This window comes from Ostreococcus tauri, assembly GCF_000214015.3.
Source record: "Ostreococcus tauri WGS project CAID00000000 data, contig chromosome 07, whole genome shotgun sequence".
In the NCBI taxonomy this organism is placed as follows: domain Eukaryota; kingdom Viridiplantae; phylum Chlorophyta; class Mamiellophyceae; order Mamiellales; family Bathycoccaceae; genus Ostreococcus; species Ostreococcus tauri.
The window spans coordinates 186,227-207,136 of NC_014432.2; the positions used below are offsets into that span (position 1 = coordinate 186,227).

General features: G+C 61.2%; 16 protein-coding genes across 16 annotated transcripts; 7 read left to right on the forward strand and 9 right to left on the reverse strand.

Annotated features, from left to right (window-relative positions):
* Nucleotides 1-2,537, forward strand: OT_ostta07g01310 (Glycosyl transferase, family 1; the record flags this gene model as incomplete). The annotated part of the gene is made up of 1 exon (XM_022983754.1): nucleotides 1-2,537. A coding segment is annotated over one exon (2,537 nt), but the record flags the coding sequence as incomplete, so codon positions are not given.
* A 47-nt stretch (nucleotides 2,538-2,584) lies between these two features.
* On the reverse strand, nucleotides 2,585-3,334 carry OT_ostta07g01320 (TRAM/LAG1/CLN8 homology domain; the record flags this gene model as incomplete). Its single annotated transcript, XM_003080178.1, has 1 exon — nucleotides 2,585-3,334. One exon carries the CDS (start codon nucleotides 3,332-3,334, stop codon nucleotides 2,585-2,587), a length of 750 nt encoding a protein of 249 aa, XP_003080226.1.
* A 121-nt stretch (nucleotides 3,335-3,455) lies between these two features.
* Nucleotides 3,456-4,902, reverse strand: OT_ostta07g01330 (JmjC domain; the record flags this gene model as incomplete). Its single annotated transcript, XM_022983755.1, has 2 exons — nucleotides 3,456-3,728; nucleotides 3,952-4,902. 2 exons carry the CDS (start codon nucleotides 4,900-4,902, stop codon nucleotides 3,456-3,458), a joined length of 1,224 nt encoding a protein of 407 aa, XP_022839388.1.
* Nucleotides 4,903-4,954: 52 nt separating this feature from the next.
* Nucleotides 4,955-5,602, reverse strand: OT_ostta07g01340 (Thymidylate kinase, conserved site; the record flags this gene model as incomplete). The annotated part of the gene is made up of 1 exon (XM_022983756.1): nucleotides 4,955-5,602. One exon carries the CDS (start codon nucleotides 5,600-5,602, stop codon nucleotides 4,955-4,957), a length of 648 nt encoding a protein of 215 aa, XP_022839389.1.
* Nucleotides 5,603-5,953: 351 nt separating this feature from the next.
* On the forward strand, nucleotides 5,954-6,983 carry OT_ostta07g01350 (ATPase, F1 complex, OSCP/delta subunit; the record flags this gene model as incomplete). The annotated part of the gene is made up of 2 exons (XM_022983757.1): nucleotides 5,954-6,049; nucleotides 6,438-6,983. 2 exons carry the CDS (start codon nucleotides 5,954-5,956, stop codon nucleotides 6,981-6,983), a joined length of 642 nt encoding a protein of 213 aa, XP_022839390.1.
* A 197-nt stretch (nucleotides 6,984-7,180) lies between these two features.
* OT_ostta07g01360 (Mitochondrial matrix Mmp37) lies at nucleotides 7,181-8,194 on the reverse strand (the record flags this gene model as incomplete). The annotated part of the gene is made up of 1 exon (XM_003080180.1): nucleotides 7,181-8,194. One exon carries the CDS (start codon nucleotides 8,192-8,194, stop codon nucleotides 7,181-7,183), a length of 1,014 nt encoding a protein of 337 aa, XP_003080228.1.
* A 129-nt stretch (nucleotides 8,195-8,323) lies between these two features.
* On the reverse strand, nucleotides 8,324-8,914 carry OT_ostta07g01370 (Transcription elognation factor Eaf, N-terminal; the record flags this gene model as incomplete). Its single annotated transcript, XM_003080181.1, has 1 exon — nucleotides 8,324-8,914. One exon carries the CDS (start codon nucleotides 8,912-8,914, stop codon nucleotides 8,324-8,326), a length of 591 nt encoding a protein of 196 aa, XP_003080229.1.
* A 59-nt stretch (nucleotides 8,915-8,973) lies between these two features.
* OT_ostta07g01380 (DNA-repair protein, UmuC-like, N-terminal) lies at nucleotides 8,974-10,791 on the forward strand (the record flags this gene model as incomplete). The annotated part of the gene is made up of 1 exon (XM_003080182.1): nucleotides 8,974-10,791. One exon carries the CDS (start codon nucleotides 8,974-8,976, stop codon nucleotides 10,789-10,791), a length of 1,818 nt encoding a protein of 605 aa, XP_003080230.1.
* A 35-nt stretch (nucleotides 10,792-10,826) lies between these two features.
* Nucleotides 10,827-12,668, reverse strand: OT_ostta07g01390 (unnamed product; the record flags this gene model as incomplete). The annotated part of the gene is made up of 1 exon (XM_003080183.2): nucleotides 10,827-12,668. The coding sequence occupies one exon, from the start codon at nucleotides 12,666-12,668 to the stop codon at nucleotides 10,827-10,829; it is 1,842 nt and encodes a 613-aa protein (XP_003080231.2).
* A 108-nt stretch (nucleotides 12,669-12,776) lies between these two features.
* On the forward strand, nucleotides 12,777-14,048 carry OT_ostta07g01400 (Serine/threonine-protein kinase, active site; the record flags this gene model as incomplete). Its single annotated transcript, XM_022983758.1, has 2 exons — nucleotides 12,777-12,851; nucleotides 13,008-14,048. The coding sequence occupies 2 exons, from the start codon at nucleotides 12,777-12,779 to the stop codon at nucleotides 14,046-14,048; spliced, it is 1,116 nt and encodes a 371-aa protein (XP_022839391.1).
* Nucleotides 14,049-14,121: 73 nt separating this feature from the next.
* On the reverse strand, nucleotides 14,122-14,805 carry OT_ostta07g01410 (Domain of unknown function DUF2012; the record flags this gene model as incomplete). Its single annotated transcript, XM_003080185.1, has 1 exon — nucleotides 14,122-14,805. One exon carries the CDS (start codon nucleotides 14,803-14,805, stop codon nucleotides 14,122-14,124), a length of 684 nt encoding a protein of 227 aa, XP_003080233.1.
* A 75-nt stretch (nucleotides 14,806-14,880) lies between these two features.
* Nucleotides 14,881-16,344, forward strand: OT_ostta07g01420 (WD40 repeat; the record flags this gene model as incomplete). Its single annotated transcript, XM_003080186.1, has 1 exon — nucleotides 14,881-16,344. The coding sequence occupies one exon, from the start codon at nucleotides 14,881-14,883 to the stop codon at nucleotides 16,342-16,344; it is 1,464 nt and encodes a 487-aa protein (XP_003080234.1).
* Nucleotides 16,345-16,425: 81 nt separating this feature from the next.
* On the reverse strand, nucleotides 16,426-17,598 carry OT_ostta07g01430 (G-patch domain; the record flags this gene model as incomplete). The annotated part of the gene is made up of 1 exon (XM_003080187.2): nucleotides 16,426-17,598. The coding sequence occupies one exon, from the start codon at nucleotides 17,596-17,598 to the stop codon at nucleotides 16,426-16,428; it is 1,173 nt and encodes a 390-aa protein (XP_003080235.2).
* A 282-nt stretch (nucleotides 17,599-17,880) lies between these two features.
* Nucleotides 17,881-18,888, forward strand: OT_ostta07g01435 (Thioredoxin-like fold; the record flags this gene model as incomplete). The annotated part of the gene is made up of 2 exons (XM_022983759.1): nucleotides 17,881-17,980; nucleotides 18,107-18,888. 2 exons carry the CDS (start codon nucleotides 17,881-17,883, stop codon nucleotides 18,886-18,888), a joined length of 882 nt encoding a protein of 293 aa, XP_022839392.1.
* A 48-nt stretch (nucleotides 18,889-18,936) lies between these two features.
* OT_ostta07g01440 (C-5 cytosine methyltransferase) lies at nucleotides 18,937-20,085 on the forward strand (the record flags this gene model as incomplete). Its single annotated transcript, XM_003080189.1, has 1 exon — nucleotides 18,937-20,085. The coding sequence occupies one exon, from the start codon at nucleotides 18,937-18,939 to the stop codon at nucleotides 20,083-20,085; it is 1,149 nt and encodes a 382-aa protein (XP_003080237.1).
* An 85-nt stretch (nucleotides 20,086-20,170) lies between these two features.
* OT_ostta07g01450 (Superoxide dismutase (Cu/Zn) / superoxide dismutase copper chaperone) lies at nucleotides 20,171-20,749 on the reverse strand (the record flags this gene model as incomplete). The annotated part of the gene is made up of 1 exon (XM_003080190.2): nucleotides 20,171-20,749. The coding sequence occupies one exon, from the start codon at nucleotides 20,747-20,749 to the stop codon at nucleotides 20,171-20,173; it is 579 nt and encodes a 192-aa protein (XP_003080238.2).
* Between the last annotated feature and the right edge of the window lie 161 nt (nucleotides 20,750-20,910).

Sequence of the window (20,910 nt, forward strand, 5' to 3'; positions counted from 1 at the left end):
CGTACGAGTCGCGAGAAGGGAAACTGCGTTTGGACGTGTACTCGAGCTTTTCACTTTACGGATGGGATCAGCGAGACGAACCGTTTGAACCACTGTTCGACGTCTGTCGACAGCATCCCGGGTGCGAGTATCACGGCGCCGTATCGAACGCAGAGGTGCGAGAAGCTCTCACGAAGGCGCACATATTCGCGTATCCGTCAATCTGGCAAGAGACGTCGTGCATTGCCGCCATTGAGGCGCTGAGCGCGGGCGTGCACGTCGTCACCTCGAGTCTCGCTGCGCTTCCAGAGACGCTCGGTACTTTCGCCACGATGTACCAATACGCCGAAGACACAGAGGAACATCTCGCTGCTTTTGAGCGAGCGCTGGGCGAGGCGATCGACAGTTACTGGTCGCAAGAGAAGTTCTCGATGCGGCGCGTGCAACAGGTGTACGCGTCTCAAGTTTTTGGTTGGGGCACTGCTGGATTCTCCGGGCGCGCGGACGATTGGGTCAGAGTCCTCGGCTCAGCGCACGAGCTGTTCAACGGCGAGAGAACGCTCGAACGACAGGATTTCAATTCGGACTCTGAGTTTGCCGACGCGCTATTCGTCGCAGGTCGAGTGAAAGAACATCGTGGAGACGTCCAAGGAGCGATGACGAAGTATCGTCTGGCTCTCGAGTTTAACGCACTCAACTCTTACGCACTCGTTAGCCTGGGTGTCTTGGAAATGACGGCAGGTGATCATTCGGGCGATCGTGAGATGGCAAACAGCGGGGTCAACCGTCTCGAGTTCGTCATTGATAACGCCGAGCGTCTGAGTCCGCCTCTCAAGCCAGACTCTGCGGCGTATTACGGAGCCGCCGTGCGCAGCGGGTATTATCGAGAAATCCATAATCAGCACGCGCGTGCTATCAAGAGTTTCGATATGGGACTGAACACGTCACAAGCTGGAGATAGCGACTGCTGGGAGGTGTATCGCGCCACCATGGTGCCACACTTCCCGCTGAGTCCAGAGGAAGAGAGGGGCACGATTCGAGAGTTCAACGCTCGGATCGACGCGCTCCTGGCTCGCGGCGATCTCTTCTGTCAGCGCGAAAACGCACTAGCCAACGCATTCTCAATCGCGTATTACTACACGGAGTGCGATTACAAGGAAGAATATTCCAAATGGGTTCGATTGAAGGCAACGGTGTACCCGAAATTGCAGTACTTTTCTCCGCAGCTCGCGTACGAGCGCGACGACAGCTACTTGACGAGCCGGGACAGCAAAACAAGTTTGAAACGTCTCAAAAGCCGCAAGATCAAATTAGGGGTCGTATCTTCCTTCTTCATGTCCGAGTCAAGCATCTGGGGGAACTTCGGATACATCGTCCGCGGCCTGCAACAGGACAAGCGCTTTGAGGTTGACTTTGTTTTCTTCCCGCGAAACCTGAGCCCGATCGCAGAGGAGGACAAGCTATTGTCTCTGCGTCCTGAGTCTAACATTTACCTTGATGCACATCAAAGTGATCAATCGGTGTTGGATGCGAACCGAAAGAAGATTGAGGCGCGGAAGTTTGATGTTCTGCTCTATCTTGACCTGCACATGACGGGTGAGATGCACGATTACGCCATGGCAAAGCTCGCGCCAGTGCAGATCACCACTCACGGACATCCGGTGACATCGGGCATTCCTGAGCTCATCATGGATTACTTCCTATCGTGGGATCTCGCCGAACTTCCAGACAAGGTGCGGGCGCAGACTTTTTACACCGAGAAGTTGCTGTTGATAAAGAGTAACAAGCAAGCGTGGGAGTACTTCGTGCCGAGGACGAAGGATGAAGTTTCCTTAATCAAGGGTCACGCTCCGTTCTCGCAGTTCACTCGAGAAAACATCGACTTCATCCCAGATGAAGGAATGAGAAAGCTCTCAGTCGAAGGTGCGACGTGGTACTTCTGCCCGCAAGCAGCGTTCAAGTATCACGTCACGTTTGATAGGATACTGGGCGAAATACAAAAGCGCGATTCGAGCGCCGTCATCATCCTGATGCAGCTCACGTCTGACAACTTGGAAGATTTACATGCCAAGGTCATCGAAAGACTTTCGACGCACGGCGGAGTCGATCTCGACCGCGTTGTGTTCATTCCACGTATGAAACACTACCAGCTGATGGCAATGTATAAGTTCTCTGACGTCGTCCTTGACAGTGTGTATTTCGGTGGTGACACAACGACGCGTGAGGCCTTTGAGGTCGGATCGCCGGTCGTGACGCTTCCCGGTAAGACGATCGGACAACGATGGACGCAAGCATATTACAAGGTTATGGGCATCAGCGATTACATCGTCGACACGGCGGATGAATATGTCTCCGTGGCGACGAAGTTCGCGAACGCCGACAGTGAAACGAAGCGCCGAGCTCGTGAACGCATCAAGACCGCGTACCACAAAAAGCTCGTCGCCAACCCCAAGGCACCGAAACTATGGGGCGACGCGATATTTCGCGCCGCCACCGCGCCGACGCGATGGCATTGGCGTGATCAGGTAGAAACGAGCGCAGAACACGATGAATTTTAGCCACGTCGTACGTAGATCTTGACGCTGTGTCGTTTATTACATAAATATCACGCCTTCTTCGGCTTCGACCCACCGGCCAGCTTTTTCGACGTACGGACGATCATCATTATGATCTTCCACGCCCACATGAGCGAGACGATCAAGATTCCCAACGCGCCAGCCTTCACCAAATACGTATTATCCTTGTTGACCACCGTCTTGTACACCAACGGAGGACCGACGACGAGGCGGCAAAACAGGAACAATAACGCGAAAATCAAATCGTTCACGCTCGCCAGGACGCTATCCTTCATGTCTAGTTCCCGTAACAGACTTCTCAGGTGCAAGCTCGGATTGCTCACCTCCATGAGGAACAGGCATCCCACGAGCTCCGGACCGCTTCGTCCCGTGACCACGCCGCTCGCCAAACCGCCGACGGTGAACATGTGATGAATCACGTTCTCGATCTCGTTATTCAGCACACAATATATTAAGTCGTACACGAAGTACCCAAGTGACATCGTGATACAATCCAAGTGCGCCGACGTGTTCTTCCCACCGACGTTCTCCAACAGAGCGCCCCATGTTGGGAGACACGCGACGCAGTACTTCATCGCCACGAGCGCGTGAATCAGACTCACCAAGCGATTGTTAAAATCCGCCGTTCGCTTCCGGAGTAGGACGAATCGGAATAGGACGTATAGCGCGGTCCACGCGAGGGTGAGCGGGACGATCTTGCGCATCGTCGGGACGCCGGTGCGGATGAGATAGTCGAGGTCGAGCGTGTTTAAAACCGAGCTCGAGGTTTGCCTCGGCATGGCGACGACCGTTCGATGATGACGCGAACGCGTTCAAACGCTCGAGAGGTCGTGCGTTCGCCCGTGGATCCTTCGGCGTCGATGGCGACGAGCGCGCGCGCGACGAAGAATGAGGCGAGGACTAAAACCAAAAGTTTAGGCTAATTGATGCGGTGACCGCGCGGACGTGGTGCCACGTCTTCGCGGGGACGTACACGAAGTCACCGGGAGCGAGGAGGACGTCGAACGGGGTGGCGTTGGCAAATTCTGGGAAGCGATCGAGGTCGGGGTTTTCCACATCGACAGCGCTGAAGTTACCTTGGGCGTGACGTCCCGATCCCGACCCGGATGAGCAGCGGTACATGTACGGAGTGTCCGACTCGAGATACAGTCGGACGAGTTTGTACCCGGCCACCTGCGATGAGAAAGAGGGTGCGCGGTGAGTGACGATGCGAGTACATCCTCGTGTATGTGGAACGATGTGTAGACCGACGGTCATGGCTCAGAATCGTCGGTTCTATTGTCGCTCGGTTTTGTTGTTGGGAGGTAGTATCACCGACGCCTCGACATCTCTCGCGGGCCGGCTTCACGATTAGCTCCCGTGTGATGCAAAATGTAAGACGCGTCGACGAGCGCACCTGGCCTAATAGATTATCATACGTGTCGAAGTGACACGGCGTTACCGTCCCCGCGGTTCCCATCCATACGTTGATTCGTTCGAGCGACTTGGCGCAAAATTCGGGCACGGTAAAGTCGCTCGAGAGCGACTGCAAATGATCGACGAGACGATGTTGCGCCAGGTACGCCACCGCGTTCGATCTACCAGAGACTGACGGTTGTAAATCTTCCATGACGAACTCATGCATGGTTTTAACGGTCTCGCGCCAGTTGCCCTCGTCGTCGTACGCGCCAAGCTCGAGCGGCACGCTTCGATGACCGTGAAACGCGCTCCACCATCTCAGGTCGTCCCACTTCCGCATCGCCGGCCAATCCGCCCCTAACCCGACGAGCCCGACGGGTCTATCGACTTTGAAGTATTCGCGCCTGAACTCCTTCGCCGTCAACCCCTTGGCGTCGACGCGCTCGAGCCAACGCCTCTCGCCCATCGCCGGCGGCTCTGGCGACTCGCGCGGAAACGTCCACCCGCACTCCACGCGTCGCTCGTACGCCCCCCTGATCGCACTTATTCCAAGCTTCAACTCACACGCATTCACGAACGCGCTCAAAGCGTCCGCGGGCGCCCCTAAGATGACACACATATCCAACGCGCGCGTCGCCGCTCGCCCATCCTCGGCGTTCCCTCGACCTCGCAACCGCTCCACGCACGTCCGGAGCTGCGCCAAGACGTAGCACTCACGATGCGCAGTAGACGTCCACGACCCCTCAGAGCGTAACAGTTCGGCGTACAGACGCTCCACGATCGCTTCCGCGCGCGCAAAGTCCTTTTCGAGCACGGCGCTCGTTACGTCGCTCGCGAGCGCATTCTCACCGCTCTCCCGAAGCTCTCGCGCCACCTCGAGGCCAAAAGCGGGGAAGAAGTGATTCACGAGCACGTCATCCGCCGCATCGATCGCCGCATCGAGGGACATCGACGCGCGTCGACGTGAGGTTCACAATTTCATGTTTTGCACTTTTTTGTGTCTACGCGCGCGCGTCCCAGAGCGTACCGAGCGGTTCACCCGATTTCGCGCGTTCGATCGCCCCGAGCGCGATCTCCAACACCTCGCGCTCGATCACCTCCTCGTCGCGATTCGCGTCGATCACGTCCCACCACGGCTCGCGCATGGACTCGAACATCTCCTTCACCGCGCGCTGCATCTCCGTCGTCTCGTATCGCTCCTCGCCGAATCCGCCCCTTCGCGCGGCGTCCTCGAGCGACAACTCCAGATACATCAGCGCGTCCGGTCTCGGCAACCCAACCTCCGGCGCCTTACACCACGTCAAATCCAATCCCTCCACCCCTTTCGCCGCCGTGAACGCGCACCCGCTGTACGAGTACCTATCGCACACCAACGTCACCCCATCCGCGAGCTTGCGTTCCATCAACGCCTTCTTCTCCCATCGATTCGCCGCGAACAAGAGATGTATCGCCGCGTCCGCGGTATCACTCTCCGATCGCAGGTACGCGTCGATCATCTCTCCCGTCTTCGTCGTTCGATCGGGGTATCGCCACAGCTCGGCTCGAACACCGCGCTGTTCGAGCGTCTTCACCAATCGCCGCGCCTGCGTGCTCTTCCCGCACCGATCGGCGCCTTCGAACAGGACGAGCGCCCCGCGCGAGGCGCTCATTCGCACGGCGTCGACGCGCGCGCGACGCCGACGACGCGTCGACGCGCGCGAGAGACACCGACGATGGGTCGACGCGCGGATGACGACGAGTGCATTCAAAAAAAAACCACACAAAAACCGACACCCGCGCGCGTGGACGCCCCCGTCGCGCCCGGGCGACGCACATTCCCGAACGGTGGCTCCACTACGCACGCGCGCGATCCCGTGGACGGATCGTGCCCACGACGGGTCCTGACTCGACACGCCACGGACTACTTTTTTTATCCCCCGCCCGCCCGCCCCTCGTTAGGGCTTTCGCTCGCCCTCGATCGCCCACGGGCGTCGCCCCGCACACGCGCGCGCACCGAAGAGATGTTCACGCTCAGCGCCGCCCGCGTCGCCCCGCGCGCGGTGGTGTCCGCGAAGACGCGCGCCGCGAAGCGCTCGGTCGTCGCCATGTCGTCCAAGGTGCGTCCGCGCGCGAGGTCCCGTGTTCGGGGGGGATCGCGATCTCGATGGATGGGCGCGGACCCGCGTGGGTGATCGCGGGCGTTATCCGCGCGAACGACGACGCGTGCGGGGGTGTTTCGACGCGGGGCGGGTGGATTAGGGTCGGTGGTTTTTTTGTCGGGGCGCGCGCGGCGCGAACGGGGATCGGGGGGCGTCGCGACGCGCGCGCGTGGGGGGTGGACGCGCGAGGGCGAGATCGTTGGGACGCTATCCGACCCTGGGTGGGGGGGAGGTTTGAGACGGCGCGAACGGCGCGCGCGCGCGGTGCATCGTGCGAGCGGGCGACCGGGACGGGGTGCGAGGACGAGGAGACTGACGAGGAAGGATTTTGATTCGCTCGACGTAGGGTAACCCGGTGTCCACCGGCTACGCCGCCGCGTTGGTCGACGCGTGCAAGAGCTCGGGCGCGCTCGAGCAAGTGCACGCCGACATGGAAACGCTCGACGCGTACGTGAAGGCGAACGCCTCCGTGCAAGGTTTCTTGTCCAACCCGACGATTGTCCCGGAGAAGAAGAAGGAAATTTTGAAGAAGATCGGCAAGGAGGCTGGCTTCCACAACTTTACCTCCAACTTCTTGAACCTGTTGGTGGACAAGCGCCGCGAGAACCAAATCGAGTCCATCATCGCCGAGTTCGAACTCTTGTTCTGCGACGCCACGGACACGCAAGTCGCCACGGTGACCTCCGCTGTGAAGCTCGAAAACGAGCAACAATTCATGATTGCGAAGAAGTTGCAAGAGATGACGGGCGCGAAGAACATCAAGCTCAAGCCTGAAGTCGACGAGTCCCTCCTCGGTGGTTTCGTCGTGCAGTACGGCAAGGATGGCTCTGGCTTCATCGACATGTCCGTCAAGGGCCAAGTCGACAAGCTCGCCCAAGTCTTCATGGCTTAATTTCGAGTCGCTGCCGATGCCTACAGCTTCACCGCCGCTTAGTTTTCGCAAACAGACGCGCGCTCAGGTGTGCGCGCTGTGTTGTTTGGAACCCTCTAGGATAAGACGGACTAAACGTCCGACATTCAATTCGAGTTCAGTTGTGATATTCAAACTATTCTGAGTCTCTCAACCCGTTCCCTCTCGCTATGTCTATGCTACTCGCTAAAAAAACGGCTCCTTGCAGACTTGTAAAACTTGGCGCCGACGTACGCCACCGTCTTCGTCGGTGAAGTGCCAAGAAGCCCTGCGACGGCTTGCCTCAAGCTGCTCGTTCGAACAATCTGCCGTAGGCACGCACGTGTGGTCGATCCCACGCGCTCTTGATCGTCACTGAGCGCCGCGCACATCTCCGCGGCCCATCGCTTTGACGATTCGACGCCTTCTCCAACTCTCACGCGTGTCGCGGCGCTCATCATCGCCCTCACGGTGACTGGAAGCGCCTCCAGGCGCGCACGTAGCGCACTTGGGCTCTTATCTTGCCACCACGTCGACGAGCTCGCGTCCAGTGCGTCGCCGAGCTCCGTCACCGTGTCCGCATACATGTCTCGCATCGCGTCTCCGTTCGCGCTCGCGATGCGCTCCACCTTTTTATCATCTTCCGCCGCGAATAAAAATCGAACGTCTCCGTCATAGGACAAACGCACGAGCGCTCGATGGAAATCGAGTTCGCTGAACGACTCCGGAAGCGTTAACAACGCCGCGTTCGCGGCGTTTCGCACATTCACCCGCTGCGCGTCTCGCACCGCCGCGCTCGTCAACATCGTCTCGTGCGGCTTCTGCATTCGTCCCGCCACGAACAAGTATTCCCACCGCTCTAAATCCCGCACCACGTCTTCGACGCTCGCGACGCCGTACTTGAACGGCTCACCGCGCGCGTCGAAGAGCCGCGCGTTGTAGTGCGTCCCGCACCCGACAACGCGAGACACTTTTACGATTCCCTGCGAACCTATCACGCGCATCTGCGACGCGTAGTGCGAGGGATTACGATGAACGTTCGTTGCGTGCCACTCTTGGACGTTCTCCACGACGCACAGGATGTCTAGCGCCGATTTTGTGTTCGTCACCGAGGCTGCTCTGAGAACGGCCGAGCCATAGGCGAGGACGTGCTCGCACTCGGGCGCGTTCGACAGCGCGTCGACGACGCGACGGGCGAGCGTTCGAGTGGACATATCACTAAGAGCGCGATCACGGCGATCGCGACATCGTGCGCGCGTTCGAGGGCGCCGCGAAGTGTGGCGTCGCGACCGCGCGCGAGACGCCGACAGTCGCGTCGAGACCGACGCATCGCTACAAACGTTCTATTTCTTCCTAGGCGTGGACGGGAGTCCAAGAGCCGCGGCGTCGATCTCGTTCTCGCGACTCGCCCGCTCCCGACGCTCGCGCGCATCCGTCGCCGCGTCGCCGCGCTCGCCCGCGCCCGTCCGCGCCGTCGCCTCTCTCGCTATCCTCAAACTCCCCACCGTCGACGCCACGCGCTCGAGCACCCACTCCCCGACCTCGTCGTCGTACACCAACGCGCAATCGTACTCCACGTCGTCGTCGTCTTCCACTAACTCACCATCCTCTCGCGCGTCTCGTCTCCGCGCCCGTCCTCCGACCTCCCGCTCCACCCGCATCCCTCTGTATTTCACCTCTCGCCCCGACGCACCGCCGCCGTCGTCCACGGCATCGTACGTGATCTCCACCGCGCCGTCGTCGCTCGCGAACACGCGCGCGCGCTTCGATTCATCCGCGTTTCGAGCGCAAAAATCAAATCGCAGCGCGCTCAGCGGTCTCGCGCTCGCATCCGCATCCGTCGCGCTCGCCCCGTCCCCGCGCGCGAGCGCTCGGACGCTTCGACCGATGCGCACGCGCGCGCGCGTCGGCCCGACGTCCGCGTCGTCCGTCATGTCCCGCGCGCGCGTCGACGGGTGCCGCCGCAGAGTTCGGTGCGCGGTTTCGCACATCCATGGACGACGACGACGACGAGACGAGCGACGACGCGTGGGACGACGACGCGAGCGATGGGACGGATGTGACCGAGGGCTGGGGAGCGCGCGACGCGGGCGCGGACGCGGTGGGCGAGCGTGGGAGGGATGAAGAGACGACGGTGCCGGAACGATGCGATCGAGACGTGGCGTCGACCTCGGCGCTGACGACGCGCGCGAGGAACGGCGAGGGCGATGGGCCGAGAGAGATGACGTTTGGAAGCGTGTTCACGCACGCCAAGGCTGGGATGGAGACGGTGGATCGAGCGAAGGTGCGACGGGTGATTTACGGCGCCGTGGCGGGCACGGCGCATCATCAAAACGAATTGAGAAAGGAGGCGAAGACGACGAAGCGGATAGAGACGATGCGGGCGCGGGCGAAGATGATGACGGCGATGGAGTGGGAGAGCGCGGGGAAAACGAGCGATGAACGCGTGCGGGAGTTGGAGAACGCGCGGGACACGTCGCGACGATGGGTGGTCGTCGATATGGATGGATTCTACGCGGCGTGCGAAGAGTTGGCGAATCCGGAGTTGAAGAAGGTTCCGGTCGCGGTCGCCGCGGGGCCTTCGTGCGTGCTCACGACGGCGAACTATGTGGCGAGGAAGTTCGGCGTGAGGGCAGCCATGCCAGGATTCATTGCGAAAAAGTTGTGCCCGGAGCTCGTCTTCGTCAAGCCAGATTTCACAAAGTACGTCAAGGCTTCGAAAGAATCGAGGAGCGTCTTCGCGCAATATAATCCGGATTACATCGCCGGATCACTCGACGAGGCGTACATTGAGGTGACCGAGTACTGCAAGGAGCACGATACGACCATGGAGGCGATTGCGGCGGAGATTCGTGAAAAAGTGAAGGCGGCGACCGGCGGCTTGACGTGCTCCGTAGGCGGTGCGTGCTCAAGACGTCTGGCAAAGGTTTGCTCGGACTTCAATAAACCGGATGGACAGTACATCTTAGAACCATCACGCGAGGCGGCGTTGACGTTCTTGCGAGACCTTCCCGTTCGTAAGATGTATGGCATTGGCAAGACGCTGGAGAGAGTGTTGAATGAGTTTGACATTGAGACGTGCGGTGATTTACTCGACAAGCGCGCATTGATGTTAGCGCTATTCACGCCAAAATCGTTTGAGCACTTAATTGGCATTGCGCTAGGCGTTGGTACCGAAAGGCATCCGCGGGAGGAACCCGACGGCATCGCGCCTCGTAAGGGCGTCTCGAAGAGCGAAACTTTCGCAGCCACGAGCGACAAGACCTTCCTCGACGCAAAGATGACAGAAATGGCTACGATGGTGGCGCTCGAATGCCAAAGACTTAATTTGAAAGGACGCATGGTTGCCGTAAAACTAAAACGAAGCACATTCGACGTGATTCAGCGTCAAACGACGCTTGCGGGACCGACGAATGATGTCAAGACGATTGTGAATAGCGCTCTGCGACTGATGCGAAACGAAAATTCCATCGGTGTGGATATGACGCTCCGTCTTGTCGGTGCACGCGTGTCGCAATTCGACCACGAAGAAGCCGTGCCCGAAGATCAAAAGCGCATCGACACGTACCTAGCCACGTCGACGGCTGCCGCGCTGGCTGCAAACGAGGAGACATGGACGTGCGACGAGTGTACGCGAGTGTTCCCATTGAGAGAAAAGACTGAGCATCTCGACTGGCACGTTGCGAGGCGTTTGCAGTCGCGCGACGATGCGGAGCAATGTCGCGCTCGACTCGCGTCGTCACACAAAGGGCCGACGTCAAAGAAGGCTCGCGGTAAACAACAAAATTTGAAGGCATTTTTCACCATGTAACAAGAAACTACGGATTGTACGGTGAGAACGGCGCGTCATGCGCGGGCACGACGACGAGCGTCGCGTTCTTCCCACAGGCGAACCAAGCGGTCGCGTCGGGATCGACGCGCGGCACTTTCTTCGGCAGTTGGCTCCGGCGCCAGCGGCGCGGATGGCGCCGGGTTGACGTCCAATGGCGGACGGGGCAAGGGTGATGAGTGCAGCGCGGCTGCTGCGCGACGAAGCCAGTGCTGGTACGCGGTGACGTCGATGAAGCGACCACTCGACGTGAGCGCGTCGGCGTTGTCAAGTACGGCGATGAGCAAGCACAGTTGGTCCGGTTCAAGATTTTTAGCCAAGAGGCGAGGAAGATCGAGCCACGCCTTGTGTCTGCTGCCGCCCAACATGAGCGCCGTCTGCGCCGATGCAGGCGTTCTGGACATCAACTCATCGAGGTAGCCGCATAAAATAGCCGCATCATGAACACCCGAACCCGTTGTAAGCCGGGTCGCCGCGAGAGTGCCCGCGTGTGCCGCGTGAACGAATTCAGAGAGCGTGACGTCCTCTGTGTAACCGCACGCGCATAGCATCGCTTCGAGGCGATCGAGCGCGCGCGGCGTCGCCCTTTGCGGCTCGAGCTTCTCCATTATGTGTCTCAGATGTTCCAGCGTAATTCTGCCAATCACACCAGACCCTTGCAAGCGAAACAGCGGTTGTAGCAAATCAAGTCGCTCGCGAGCGACGGTCCAAACAACGCAACAAAGATCATCCACGAGTGCGCGCTCATGTACGAAATCGAAATACTCCATGGGTGGAGCCGACGGCGCGAGTACATCATCTAGGTTGCCTTCCTCACCGTCTTCCTCATCGTTATCTTCGTATGAACACTGAAGCATTTCTTCATCTCTCCCCGTCTCCTCCTCGTGCTCCTCGAAGCGTTCGTACGGCGCGGTGTTGCGCGAGAGCGTCTCCCGAAGCCAATCCCGCTCCATCGGATCATCGATCGTGCCATAACCTGTCAGACTATTGCCGTTATGGTTCGAAGTCTTCGACAGCAACGGAGTCTGTGCCGCCTTGTCGACGCGCTGAAGTTCGCGAGCTCGCGCGTGCTCCACGAGCTCAATCGTCTCTACATCGATTGGCGGCGGCACTTTGAGCTCTTTCACCCTCTGAACGTTTCCAGCCTTTGTCGACGGACGAATGGGCGACGCCGTGCCGTACGTCGACTCCTTGACGACCGGTAGCAGCGGCACGCGCGCGTCGCTCCACGCCTTTGGCGAAACCGCCTCCTCGCTCGCGCCGTACTCCATCCCCGCGCTCGAGCTCGCCAAAAGCGGCGCCCCCGCCGCGCTCCCCATCGCGTCTTCGCTCACATCCAGCACCAGCCCCGCGTTCTCACTCTCCATCGTCTCATCCACCGCGACGTCGCGGCCGAGCGCTTCGTCTCCATTCGATGTCTCTCCCTCCATCGCCCCGTACACCCCCCAACGCCCACCCCTCTCCCCCAACAGCGCCTCACGCGCGCCGTCGTCAATCCTCGGCGACGTCGCCTCCGATCCGTACGTCGTGTCATCGTCATCCGCGAACCGGACGTGTTTTCCCAGCAACGGCGCCCGCGCGTCCGCATCCGCCGCGCCGCGCGCCTCCGCGGTCACCACCGCCTCCATCGCGCTCGACGTCTCTCCATCGACGGTCGATTCGATCTCTCGCACCATCGCCTCGCGCTCGTCCTCGCTCCCGAGCTCGAGTCCGCTCGACGCGTCGTCGTCGTCGTCGTCGAACGCATCGCGTGACCGTTCATGCAAATCGTTCGCCCGTCCGCGCCCTCGCGCGCGCTCGGGCGTCACCGAACCGATCCCGGGCACGAACAGTTTCGCCTCCGCCCGGAGCGCGGGCATCGCGCGAAGCGTCGTCGCGCGCGCGTTCGAGCGCGGGGTTCTGCGGTGCGTCGCCCATCGCGCATCGACCATCGCGCCCCGCACACGCCACCGCGTCGCGCGCGCGACATGGAGCGCTACGAGCGCGGGCGAACGCTCGGTGAGGGCACGTACGGGGTCGTCCACGAGGCGCGGGTGAAGGAGGTGCGGTGACGACGCGTGAGGGACGACGCGCGAGGGATGATTGGGTGCGCGATGGCGCGCACGTGAAAAACGCGCGCTCGGAGGACGCGCGCGCGATCGAACGCGCGGCGCGCGGGGCGATCGACCGCTGACGACCGTGGTGTGACGCCGTCGCAGACGAACGAGGTGGTGGCGATCAAGAAGATTCGCCTGGGGAAGCTGAAGGAGGGCGTGAACTTTACGGCTATTCGAGAGATCAAATTGCTTCAGGAGATCAAACACGAGCACGTGATCGAGCTCGTGGACGTGTTCGCGCATAAGAAGAACTTAAACTTAGTGTTTGAGTATTGTGGTGGGGATTTGGAGATGGTGATCAAGGATAAGGCGACGCCGTTGAGCGCGGGAGAGGTGAAGTCGTACGCGCGGATGACGCTTCGCGCGGTGGCGCACTGTCACGAGAATTGGGTCTTACACAGAGATCTCAAGCCGAATAACCTGTTGATCGCGCCGAATGGGTGCTTGAAATTGGCAGATTTCGGTTTGGCGCGAATCTTTGGCTCACCCGATCGTAGGTTCACCCATCAGGTGTTCGCGAGGTGGTACCGAGCGCCCGAGCTCTTGCTCGGATCGAAGACGTACGGTCCAGGTGTGGACGTGTGGGCGGTCGGGTGCATTCTCGCGGAATTAATGCTTCGAAAACCATTCTTTGCCGGGTCGTCGGACATCGATCAGCTCGGTAAGGTGTACGCAGCGCTCGGGACGCCGACCGAGACGAACTGGCCCGGCGTGTCCGCGCTGCCGGATTTCATCGAGTTCATCTACGTACCGCCGCCGAACCTGCACGACACGTTCCCGAACGAGACAAATGAGTCGCTGGATTTGTTGAAAAGGATGCTCGAGTACGACCCGAACAAGCGCATCACCGCGGCGCAGGCGTTGGAGCATCCATACTTTCACACCAAGCCGGCGCCGATTCCGTTCGAGGAGCTTCCGAAGCGTTTCGCGACGAAAAACTTTACGCAACACGCGTCGGGGGGGACATCACCCTCGCGAGAGGCGAAAACTGGGGAGAAACGTAGATTAGAGGACGCGGACGAGGCGCCGGATTCGACGGATCCGAACTTCAGGCCGAAGCTCGGCGACGCGGACAGGGAGGCGTTGCGCGGTCGCAAGGGCGCGTTGGACGCCGCCTTTGCCGACGTCGAGGGCGACGATTGAGACAGAGTTTCACACGCTTAGCGAATAGACAATGGACGAGTAATACTAATAGCTACATCTCTAGAGAAGGGAATCAGTCCATCTTGTTTGCGTTGGACGTCGACGTCGCGGCGACTCGTTCCGGACGCGGCGCATTCGTCGTCCGCTCCATCTTCGCCCCCGCCCTCGCCATGTCCCGCCGTAACGCCTCCAACTCCTCAGGATCGATCATCTCCAACAATTTCGGCATGAGCACCGCGAGCACCATCGCACACATCACCAAGAACAACGGATGCTTCACCACATCCGCCGGCCGCAGCGTCGTCGCCGGCTCAAAGTACTCCGCGACGCTCGCCGGGACCATTTTCAACGGCATCGTCTCCACCACCACCTCCACGTCTTCCGCGTACGTCGCCACCACGCTTCCCGGTTCACCCTCGTCGTCGTTCTCTCCTCGAACCGTCACCGCCAGCGGCGGGTAATTCAACCCGAGCGCGTCCACGTCCAATCGGTGTCGTCCCGCCGGGACGTCCCGCAGCGCGAACGTCCCGTCCGCGCGCACGCGCGCGAATCGCTTCCCGTGCGACTCCGTGGACACCGTCACCGTGATCTCGTTCGGATTCAGCCCGATCGCGGTGAGCGGTGTGAAATCAAACCGCCCCTCGATCGCGTGCGATTCGCGTCGCCCCACGCTTTGCGCGCGCGCCGACGCCGCGCGCGCGAGGACGACCATCACCGCGATCGATCGCGCGCGCGAGCGGGGCCGTCGGCGCGCCATGGATGCCTCGACGCGTCGCGAGGTGCCGTCCGTCGAAGCGCTCGGTGCGACACACCACGTCGTCGTCGACGCGATATGATCACCGACGAGACGTACGGACGATGGAAATCGTTGGTGCCGTTCGTCTACGACTGGTTCGCGCACACGCGCACGTCCTGGCCGTCGCTGAGCGCGCGATGGGGGGAGGTGGTGGACGCGAACGCGTACAGGTCGCGCCAACGCGTGTACGTCACCGAGCAAACCGAGGGCGAGGACGGGCGGACGGGGAAACCGATGCCGAACACGATATTGGTGTGTCAGGCGGAGGTGCTGCGACCGCGCGTGGCGGCGGCGGAACACATGATCTTCGACGAACACAGCAAGTCGCCGGCGCTGCGAAAGGAAAAGGCGCTGTGGCACCCGGGTGAGGTGAACCGGATGCGGTGCGTGCCGGGACGGGAGAACGTGCTCATGACGCACACGGATGCGCCGGAGGTGTTCGTGTTCGATGCGAGTGGGCCGGGGGGGAAGCAGAACTCGTTGAAGCGGGCGGACGGGACGCAGTACACGCCGCCCGCGATGTGTCTGCGCGGACATAAAGAGAACGCGGAATACGCGCTGGCGATCTCGCAGAAGGGCGAGGTGGTGGCGAGCGGTGGGAAGGATGGAATGGTGATGATTTGGGAGCTCGCAGACGCGAACAAAGGGGGTGGGAAGAAGGAGGATGGAGGGGTCGGCGCGCCCGTCGTGGGCGGCGGCTTGAGCTCGACGGAGCTCGCCAGGCACACGTGCGTGTGGGCCCGTTGCGAGCTCGCCGGTCACACGGACACGATCGAGGACGTGTGCTTTAACCCGCAGAATGAGAAGGAGCTCTGCTCGGTCGGGGACGATCGAGCGATGTTTTTTTGGGACACGAGAACGAAGAAGGCGACGGGGTTCGCAAATGGCGCGCACAGCGACGACGTGCACTGCGTCGGATGGAGCGCGCACGACGAGCACGTCGTCGTCACCGGTGGTAAGGACACGGTGGTTAAGGTTTGGGATCGACGTATGCTCACGAATGGGTCGAACGAGGCGATGCACACGTTCGACACGCATACCGATAGCGTCCTTTGCGTGGATATGCACCCACACGCCAAGGGGGTCTTCATGACCGCGGACGAGGTCGGGCGCGTGAACGTGTTCGATTACACGAAAGTGGGCGCGGAACAAACCCCTGAGCTTGCCAAGGCGGGCGCACCTTACCTCGTTCTTCAGCACAGTGGACATCGCGGAACTGTTTGGGACATTCAGTGGAACCCCTACGATCCGTGGACGGTGTGCTCGACCTCGGTGGGAGATTTTCAAAACACCTTGCAGCTCTGGCGCGTGAATGATATGATCTATCGCGACACCGAAGAGTGCATCAGGGAGCTCGAACAACATCGGGACATCATTTGTGGACGTCAGGCGCCACTGAAGTCGAAGGACGCCGCGCAGGAGAACAAGGAGGATAGCGAAGGCGCGGCAGAGAAAGACGACGCAAGCGGCGCAGACGCAGACGACGCGATGGAGGAATGATAGCATGCAGACGTTCGATGGAACTTTAAGTTCGAGTAGAGAAAATCGAATCGCAACTTTGATACAATGCTTAGACTACACCTAACGCTCGGCGCCGAATGCACCGAGTCCGACACGCTTTGCCCTCGTCATCGCGGTGAGCGGCTCCGCGATGCCCGCGCCCTCTCGTCCGACCCCAGAACCTTGACCTTGAAATCCCATTTTAGCAAGCATGCGACTTCCAAAACCGGTGGTGTGTTTTTCGAACGCACCGTACTCGTGACCGGCACCTACAACGACGCCCTTCTTCTTGGTTCGCGCGCGCTCCAACTTTTCTCGCTCGCGTTGTTCGTGCTCCGCGGCGCGGCGCGCACCGCGGTTCGGGTACACCACGGGCTCCTCATTCAAGAGTGCCTCGACCTTACTACCCTTACGAGGATCATCCTCTTCCTCGTAATTGACGACGACGTCCGAGTCTTTAGACACGCCCCCAAAGACGAACTGCATCGCCGGTTTCGGTCGACGTGACTTTTTCAACGGAAGCTGCCTCTTCGCAGTCTTCGTCGAGCGCGAGCTCCCAGGGACGTTGAAACGTGGCTTCTTTGTCGATTCAGGCCGCATGTGAATGATAGCGTGTCTTCGCTTACCTCCTCCGCGAATCTCCAAATCGCACCCGTGCGCCCTGGCGATGCTCAACGCTCTCTCCAACGACGGACCGTCTCTCGACGTCTTTACCGGAGGTAAACCGATGTACGACACCCCAGCCTCGATCGAGGCCGCGATAACACGCGTCCATTTATCCATGTCGTCTTCCTCGTCCTCCTCATCGTCCATCTCATCGTCGTCGCCCACGGAGAACATCGCCTTATGTTCGTCCTCTTCGTCGCTCGTCTCGGGATCGGGGGGCATACCGTCAACGTTCATACGCGCGATCGCCCGTAACTCTCTCTCAAATGATTCATCGTTATTATCTTCGTCCTCATCGTCCTCATCGTCGCCGTCGTCCTCGTCCTCGTCGCTCGTCCCGACCTCGCCTCTCGAGCGTCTCACGTTGCTCGCGTAATCCATCGCCACGTCCTCATCCACGCTCTCGCTCGAAAATCCCTCGCTCGATTCCCACCCATCATCACTCGTACCATCCTTTTCACCCCCCCCTTCGACCTCGCCCGCGTCCACCGAGGCGCCGCCCGCGTAATCGAACGCCACGCTCGAAAACGCGCCGTCGCCGCCCTCCCCCTCTCGGTCCACGATCACCTCCACCCCGCCCACGCGCATCGTCGCCGTGCGAGCGCGCGAACGCGACCCTCTTCCACGCTCGCGCGCCCCGCGTCCCGCCCCGACGCGCCCGAATGCGTTTCGTTCGCTCTCCGACGCCTCGCTCGAGCTCCATTCGATGATCTCTCTCGCCGTGTACGCCCGCCGCGTCGCGCCCCGTCGCCCGTCGCCCGTCCGCGCGCGTCGACCGCGATCGCGCGCGTCGACGGCGACGCCGCGGCACGGGCGCGGGCGCGACGTCGACGGCGTTCGACGCGGCATTCGATGACGCGACGCGAAGTGATGGACCGCCGGCGTCGACGGCGGGCGCGGGCGACGTCGGCGCGCGCGACGGCGGTCGTCGTCGCGCTGGTGACGCTGACGCGGGCGAGCGCGGTGCGAGGTGCGAGGGAGACGCGGGCGGGGGTGGATGGATGACGCGCGCGGCGGCGACGCGCGACGGCGCGACGCGCGTTCTCGGACGATGCGAAGGATGACGAACGCTGACGCGCATCGTCGCGCGACGTAGGTGGGATCATCGCGAAGGCGCTGGCGAAACCGGTGAAGGTGGCGTTCAGGGAGGCGCGCGAGGCGCGCGCGCGGGGGGAGGCGCCGACGCGTCGGTTGGCGCGATGGCTCGACGCGGCGTTCGGCGATCGATTACCGGGTGTAGACGGCGATGTGGGGACGCCGAGGGTGCGAACGATCGCGACGGCGGCGGAATCGATCGATTTCGAGGGCGTGGGGGAGAATTTCGAGGGTGTGGGGACGTTCGAGGCGAGCGATAGGGACGCGGAGACGGACTCGAGCGAAGACGCCGAGCGGTGGGATCGAGGCGGCGAGAACGAGCACGATGCCGTCGAGAGCGAGGAAATGGCTCTCGAGAGCGATGGTGCGGGTGAGGGCATGCGCTTACTCGCGCCAGAGACGTTTGAAGACGTTATTGTGAGCGGCGACCGCGCGCGTTGGGTCGTCGCGGCGTGCGCGCGCTCGTCGCCCACCTGTCGTGCACTCGCCCCCGAGCTCGCCATTCTCGCTGTGGATAGCGCGTTTACTTCCGATGAGAACGACGGCGCGAGTTTCGGCGTGGCTTGGGTGGATTGCTCTCCAGAGAGCGCTCGCGCGTGGTGCCGCAAACGTCTTGGCGTGAAAGCCGTGCCGCGCGTTTTGGCCATCGCGAACGGCGTCGAACGTGCGTACGAGGGCGAGCTCAGAGGCGCAAATATCATTCGAAATATACGTGCGTTCGCGCTCGCGTTCGCGAAGGGCGAAGGGAGTTGCGACGCCGACGCGAGTGTAGCCGGCGGTTAACCGAGGGCGTCCCGCGCACGCGTTCGTCCGCAGTCGTCCGCGCGCTTCATGCGACGCGCGCTCGGCGCGCGACGGACGACGCGTCCGGGCGCGCGTCGTCTCGACGTGTCTCGACGCCGGGCGTCGACGCGTCGAGCGCTCGGCGACCCGGCGTCCCTTCGGGAGCTCTACTCGGGCATCGGCGCGACACGACTCGCTCTGGAGCATCTCGTGGACCTTCAAGACGTCGTTGCGATCGATAACTCCGACGCGGCGAACGCGGTATACGAGGCGAACTTTGGAGATGTGCCTCGGCGGGCGAACATCGAGCACTTGGACGCGAACGCGCTGTTTCCGTCGAGCGAGCGGGACTACGCGCTCACCGCTTCGCCGCCGTGTCAACCGTACACCAGACGAGGGCTGGGATTAGCGAGCGAGGACCCTCGAGCGAAGAGTTTTCACGCCGTCATCGATGCGATTCCGAACCTGTCGAATCCGCCGAGGTGGGTATTCGTAGAAAACGTGCGCGGCTTCGAGAGCTCTGATACGAGACGGGCGCTTCTGGACGCGCTCTCCGAGCGCGATTACGACATTCGCGAGTTTATCGTCGACCCAACGGCGCTTGGGGTGCCCAATACGAGAGAGCGGTACTACTTGATCGCAACGAGGTCACCGGGCGGATTCTCCGAACCCACTCCGACGTGGCTCCGCGGGCGGGCCATCGACGCGGCAGGTCAATTCGTCGGCGAGGCATCCACTTCTCAATCGACGACGTCGACGCTGGCGGACTATATTCGAACAGAGTGCGACAACGAGGACGAGCTCGTTTTGGGCTCAGAGATGATACGAAAGTATTGGCGAGTGTTGGATGTCGTGACGCCGACGAGCAAGCGGTGCTCGACGTTCACGTCGGGATACGCCGACACCGTGTTCGGCGGATCCGTTCTTCTGCGATCGCGTGGTGTTCAACGTGGGCTTGATGAGCTCCTAGAGCTCGACGCCGACTCTGGTGTGAGCAGAATCAATGAGCGCGATGTTGAACATTTCATTGACAATCTTAGATGGTTCCACGTCGACGAGATCAAGGCTCTTCACGGCGTTCGAGACGATTTCACCTTCAACGCATGTTCGAGGAAGAAGGCGATATTTCTTTTAGGCAACTCCATCTCCGTGCACGTGGTGCGCGAAGTTCTTCTTCATTTGTTCTCAGCCGGCTAGCGGCTTATTGATGAACGCAGTGAGTACATTGCGAGTGCGAGTGCGCAGTGTTGTAATGTTAAAACGCGGTTGATAGAACGGCCGCTCACTTGCGAGCGATTTGTCCGTAAAGAATGATCGGACCGGCGTTCCCATCGTCCTCGTCCGTCTCGTAATCATCCTTACCGGCTCGAATGACGACGGAGCGCCCGGCGATGTTTTCCTTCTCGCCCGCCTTGAGCGACGTGTACAGATCCTTGATCGTCGTGGTGCTCACGCCGTTTTCGTCCGCCACGATGTTCCCAAGATCTCCGATGTGCCTGTTCAAAATGCATCCGTCGTATCGTCCGTGGCACGCGCTCGCGCCGAACTTTTTCAACGACGTCGGTCCGCGGTGCGGCCTCTTTTCCGGATTATACGACCCCCCCGTGCACTTCCCAGCGTCATCGCACCCCTCCACGTCACCATTCTCGTGCACGTTAATACCGTGTTTCCCTGGCGTCAGTCCCCGCACGTCCGCCGTGATCACCACCACCTCTTCGTTACTCCTATTCGTCTCCGAGACGAACGTCACCGTCCCGCTCGCGCCGCGTCCAGCCTCCGTCGCTCGCAGCGTCGCGACGTACGTCTCCGTCACCGCCCTCGCGCTCGCGCCGTCGACGAACACCATCAACGCGCACGCCATCGCGCACCCACGCGCGGCCGAGACCCACGCGCGCGCGTCCGTCGCGTCCTTCGTCGCGGTCGCGATCAATGCCTTCGCATCGCGCATCGATCCATCCTCCGCGCGCGTCCACGCGCGGTACGCGCGCCGCGTCACCCGCGCGCGCGTCCGCGGCGTCCACG